General features: G+C 47.1%; 1 protein-coding gene across 4 annotated transcripts in view; it reads right to left on the bottom strand.

The window, feature by feature from the left end:
- nbeal1 (neurobeachin-like 1) overlaps positions 1 to 5,755 on the bottom strand; it is a 32,494-nt gene extending 26,739 nt beyond the window's left edge. For all 4 annotated transcript variants that reach the window (XM_040193875.2, XM_040193894.2, XM_040193884.2 and 1 more), the window contains exons 1-2: positions 5,696 to 5,755; positions 4,830 to 5,189 (exon numbers count right to left, since the gene is read on the bottom strand). In XM_040193875.2, coding sequence (XP_040049809.2) covers positions 4,830 to 4,880 — 51 coding nt within the window. In that variant the 5' untranslated portion in view covers positions 4,881 to 5,189; positions 5,696 to 5,755. The remainder of the gene's footprint in view (positions 1 to 4,829; positions 5,190 to 5,695) is intronic.
- Between the last annotated feature and the right edge of the window lie 494 nt (positions 5,756 to 6,249).

A 6,249-nucleotide genomic window follows, 5' to 3' on the forward strand; every position in this document is an offset into this window, starting at 1 on the left:
GCGGTATAGTTTGTTTCACTCTTTTGGGCCACACTGGGCAAGTTGTGTTCATAGCAATGAAAAGAAGTGCGAGGCTGACATTGCAATTCCTTAAGCTGAGACACATAGCATGAATTTTCCAGGAAACATCATTCCAAACACTCACATTAGTCTGTCATCCTAAGAAGCCAGCAACTTTGAAACAGACTTATCACATTTCTATTGAGCAACCCTCGGAGACAAAGAGACAGATGGAGGACGAGAACACACTGCACCACTGCGGGTTCACAGCATTATTGAATGGCTCTATTGTGATTGGACTTGAATTTGGACTTGTGATGTAGGTACTTTAATTTCCTGCCTTGTAGCCATTCACACCTGGAGGCTGCAAAAACAGTGCGCACCTGAAAATCCGATTTATACAATCCCCTACTTAGAGAGTCGTAGATGGAATCATTTGCAGATTAGAGCTTGAAAGTAGAGAGAAGAAAAAATACACACACACACACACACACACACACACACACAGAACAAATGGAAAAACTGGGTTCTCTCAGGATAGCACTGCCATGTGGTGACAGAGTAGGAGAGGGCTTCTGTCTGCGTGTCACAGTGTTGAATCAGCCAGAGGGACGCAGGAAGCTCTCTGCAATGCCTATGAGGTCATCAGAACAAACCGGCGATGCTGATCGGAGTGTCTCTGTGTGTGTGTGTGTGTGCGTGTGCGCATGAGTGAGATCCATCTGAAATCCAAAATTAGCGGCGTGTGAATAATATGTTCTGCTGGGAGAGCGCAGCATGTCGCCTGTGTGCTTCATCTGTGTCATGAATTACATACTACAGTAGGGAAACATTGTTAATTTGTGCCTGCTGCAAAATCTGTTCTTGAGTTTAGCAACTGTATTGTCTTTATGTCCATCGTTGGCTCCGGATAATTAGATGATGATTTATGGCAGCGGCTTCACTCTCAAGTGAGCACGCCAGTAGCGGTGACTGGGTGACTGAAGGACTGTGTGGGTGTGTGTGTGCGCCCACGTCTGAATGAATGTCTCTTTTAGGCAGCAGCTCTCAGAGCACAGATGCCCATTGAGGGTTTTGGACTGTGGCAAGCAGGGACACACCCTGCTCTGCATGGCTCCGTTTATCCATGGCCTGTATTGCTGGCCCGACACACAGATTATGATCTCGACGTATAAGCAGGAATCCTAACTCAACAACAGTCAACTTGTCCCCATTCTTAACAATCATCTGCGCAGACAAGGCCTATAAGAAGATCACATGCCTCTCTGTGTGTGTGTAAACATATATGTACACACACACACACACACACACACACACATCAGGCCCTATGCCAAGCAACTACATCACACTCCCACTGATTTGTTCACGCTGACCTCCGGAAACAAGGTCACTGGTGACACATTAACGTGCTTTATTCGTTTAAATGAGAGCAAAAGAAGAGATGCTTGTTGACCTGCGACAGAAGCGCAGACTCTGATATGTGATGTGTTATCATACCGACTCATAGCGTCCCGACCACAGTGTTTAATGTCTCGCCGCCTGATGACATAGTGGATATGTCTCGCAAATCTTTTAAAGGGGAAGGAAATGCACGGACAGAAATGACTTGATGGATTGATCTACGTCCAGTAGGCTCAACCAGCTGGACAGTTGGTCTTCTTCTTAGTTTGGGCCGGCTATGAGTGACCTGGCAAAGAGTCACTGGAAACCGCAAAGTAAAAAAGGAAGAAAAAAAAGAAAAGAAAAGAAAAACCAGAGAGCGACGAGTCCACCGGTCCATGACGTCACTGTCAACGGGTGTATTTAAAGCAGCCGGTGGGAGGAGTGGAAACCACATGATGATGCACTGTGTTGGTGACATCAGTGTTATTCCATATTTATTCATAGCGCAGACATAGAAAATGAAAGAATTAATTCAGAAGCGAGATGAGGAGCGCAGTAAGCGGCGTTGAGAAAAGAAAGCGAGCCCACGGGAACAAACTTTGCATACCTGCACCAAAGCCTGACTGTGTGGACTTGTGTTAACTCTGTAAGGAATTGTGTGCGTGCGTGTGCGGCTGTGCGCGTGACAACAGCGATTAGACTGTAACTAGCAACCAGTCAGCAGGCCGGGGAAAAGACCCGAGTAATCTACTTGAGCAAATATGTGAAACCATGGCACTTCTCTCCTTCTCCAGCTCCAACTGCTCTTCTCCCACCTTCAATCCCCCCCCCTTATGTTTTCATCTCCTCCCTCTCACTATTCTGCCTGTCATGAGGGCATGGGGCTTATGCAAAAGACTGTAATTTCTCTGATTCCAGATGAAAAGGCGACTACTGGGGTGACGGAAGGCAGAGGGTGGCGGTTCAGTAACTCTTAACCAGAAATCCCTGTTTGTGGACAATTAAAAAGTCTGTGCTCGGTGCTAAAGCCCTTCGGTCAGGAATTAAAAGTGTTTTTTCTGCAGCAGAAAAAGGCTTTTAGAGAGCGCGATGGCGTTGTTGGTCCTGTGCCTTTGGAGACGACGTTCCTGCACGAACAAGCGGCGGGCGGCTTAGGGGGGCCGCCGGTTACCCAACGGCCTCCGCCGTCAGCTATGACCTCTCAGCCTTCATCAACTCTGAGAAGCAACGCTGGGCATCTATTCCTAAACTCTAACCTCTGTAGAAAACATCACAGGGTCAAGGTGAGATGGTTGGGAGGATTCATGAGGAGCTAGGAAAAGACTGCTGTGGTTTTTAGTGAATCCGAACCTGCTTTCACTAAGCTACTAGTTATAATGCGACGGGACGAGACACTTGTTAGTGACGTCCGGCAGCAGCGGCGAAACTACAATTTCTCCAAAGATGGATTACAAAGAAGTGCGGAGTCATTCAGACGACATAAAACAACCAGGTTCAAAGTAGTACTTTATTAACAAGGTCACTTAAATGATCTGCGTTTCTCTTTCATGATCGTTATTTCTCGTGAACGAATGATACGTCTATACTATTCAAATATTGCTGCCGCAAGGAATTGTGGGACGTGATTATCTCCTTTCCTTTTGTAAAGGAGGGTCCAGTGGTTCATATGCAAAAGGAGCTAAGTAGGGAAGCATTGAAGCTCCCTTCCAAAGCATTAGAGAATTCAAACAGCTCTCATCATGGCGACCACTTACCCTTCTTCCTGGTCATTTTACTCCGTTAGGAAGACAATTCGATGCACTGTTTACTCCTGCTTACCAACATTAACCACGGCATCACATCTGAAGCTTCTGGTGTCAGCAATGCAATGCGGACGGTATAATCCTCTGAGAGAACAGTGCAAGTGTTAACCTCTGACAATCATTACACAGATAGATGGCAAGCGTGAGAAATAATGTGCCCCTCAAGTCATCAAACCAAATTATGTGATGCACTTTAAATAGCTATTCTTTGTGCTCTGCTTAAATATGCCTTGTTGAGCCAATCCCGTGCTCAGCATTAGGACGGAAGATGTCAATAACCGATGATCACGAATGCACATGGAGTATGACTACAGAGGTGAGGGCTGAGGTCAGTTGTGGAACGATTGACCCGTCGGTGGGACAAAGGGGGTCTCACACCAGCATTCCTCATCTGATTAAAGCCACGTGACTGCAGGTCCACATCGCTGCCAACATCTCCCAGCAACCCTAACACACACATATACGTGCACATATTTATTGCGGAGCCACTCCGTCAAGCAGGACCTGACTATTCGGCTGCATGGGGGAGGAAGACAGGCAGCTACACGTGTGGATTGAAATGATTCTCTCTCCGGGCTTCTCCTTGGCCCCGAGCAGAGGGAGATATCGGCCCCGGCGGACCCTCGGCTCGTGGCCAGTACAAAATTAAACTATCCCCCTCCTCGCGAGTGTGATGCTTAGTCAATGCAAGGACACACGCCTCCCGGGAAAAAATGCGACGTGTGTGCTCGAAGGAAATTGCTGGCATTTTCACGAGTGGCTGTGACGAGCAGCAGCGTGTTCTGTTGTAAGCCCCAAACACCCGTACTCCTGGCATTACATATTCTATTTGTGTCAGCATTTAAGCAAAAAAAAACAAACACACTTTCTCTTTTCAGGGATACCTCAGAGGGCCGTGCAGCGTGTGTGTTTGTGTGTGTGGCTGTGAGGGATTACAGTGGGAAAGCTCACGTGAGGAGCGGCTCAGACGGGCCGTTTTGATTGGACGCCGTGATGCGCGCATGCTTTATCGCAGAGTGAATTAAATCTAGCCAACAGCTGACTCAAGGGGTGCTGTCTCTGCACTGAGTGCTGTTCATTCATCTTCGCTGTAGAGAAAACAACAAAGCAGAATGCTACATGGCACTGCCCCGGTCACTGCAGCGGTACATTACAAAACCATCTCCAGCTTGCCGTGATTTCTACAGCCTGAGAAGACCACGTAGCGCATTAACTGTTGGATATGAGAGTTAATGGGAGTGGTATTATTTATTCAGCAGCAATGTGATGTAGGTTCCTGTCAGACCACAGCCCAAAAATAAACTCCCTGTAATCCCGGGCACATCTGTGAGTTAATTACCTAATCATAAGTCTCATTTGTCCCCTATCAATTAACGTTAAACGGAGCGTTTTAGAGTCCTGTAATATGCTGTTAGAGAGGCATCCTAAAAAGGGTAATATGGGGTATTAAAAGATGCAAAACGATGCCACAAAATAATGGATATCATTGACTTGGGTTTAATAAAATACAAGCTTTTGATTTTACTTACTAGTGATGACTAGTCTGCCACTGCATATATGCTTCATCTATTATTAAACAAACAGCTAGTAACACTAGACTCCATAATAATACCATGTGTGCGTGTGTGTGTGTGCGTGACTCACCTTGGTGCAGTAGAGCATCCAGACCTCGTACAGTCTCTCCTTGGATGCCATGGTGCCAGTGAGCGGCTCCCTCAGGCCGTAGAGTCCACCGAGGTCACTTCCCTGTCCGCCTCATGCTCTCCGCCGCCGACCTCCGACGCTCAGCATCACGACTCTCCCGCAAGATGCAACACTCCTTCGGATGCGATCCAAAGATGGATGGCAGACGTGCCGAGGCAGAAGAGAAAAAAAAACTGTCCCGAGAATTATTCCATGGCGGAGGACAAACCGTGCAGTTCCCAGGGAGGACTCGGCGCAGCCGGGCCTGTGTACTTCCACTTAACAGGCTCTTCCAGAGGGTTTTCCCCAGCAGCGTTTGCACTGTGAACGAAAACAACACGCAGGCAATTAGCGTTTACCGATCACGCAGGCGCCAAACACGCCGACAGCCACGACCAAACACCGGCAGCACCGCTGCTCCCTGTGCGCTGTGCGCTGCCCCGCGGGCTCCGAGAGGAGACGGACTGCGGTTCAAAACCGCACGGGGGAAGAAAGGAAAAACAACACACGCCGTCAATAATGTCCCTTTCTTTCGTGTGCTAGCGGGTAAACGCAAAGCTGCCGAACCGGAGACCGCGGAACAACGCCCTCCGTTATCCTCGCCAAACAGTAACTTTAACGGTTTCAGTCGACCTTACCTGACCAAGCTAGAGTTAGCTCAAAGCTAGCTGTCAAAAAAAAAAGCCTATTTCTATTTTTATTTTTTCGTCCTTCCTCCTCCTCACGTAACAGAGACCCCCGCGCGGCTACAGGCGTTTAATTGGAAAGAGAACATGGATACCTGATAATGCGCAAATAAAACCGTCGAGAAACTGAAAACCTCTCACCTGAGCAGCGAAGGACCCAACTGTCACTGACGTCGTCCGGAGAGTTGTTGGAACTGCGTCAAGCTGCCGGCGTTGACACCGTCGATTCAACCGACGGCAACTTCCGGTCAGAGTACGTTTATTGCAAAATAAAAGGACAAGAATGAAAAAAACCTCACAAATATGGCTACGACAGGAATGCATTGAAGCTGACAATTACAAGAAAATAGAATGTTTCGTATTGTCACTAGCTTGTTTCTAGTGTTACTGGTTTAATAAAACGGGAAAATGCGGTTGCGAATGAATTATTGCAACAACTGCTTTTAAAATGTCGTGCTTACCCATGCTTTAAAATGAATTTTTGGGTGAAATAAAAACAGAGCCTTTCCTTTGGTAGGGGAACCGGATACATCATACATTACAGCAACCAGCTCAAAAATCCTTCCAACCAAGTGAAATACATTTAGGACTAAAGTGCAGTTTCGTGTTTCTTTTTTGGCGTGCTCAACTTGTTATCATAGAAGGCAATAATCGTGTATTACGGGGCCAAATATATTTATCATATAAATTTGGGT

Source organism: Gasterosteus aculeatus, chromosome 1, assembly GCF_964276395.1.
Source record: "Gasterosteus aculeatus chromosome 1, fGasAcu3.hap1.1, whole genome shotgun sequence".
Lineage (NCBI taxonomy): Eukaryota > Metazoa > Chordata > Actinopteri > Perciformes > Gasterosteidae > Gasterosteus > Gasterosteus aculeatus.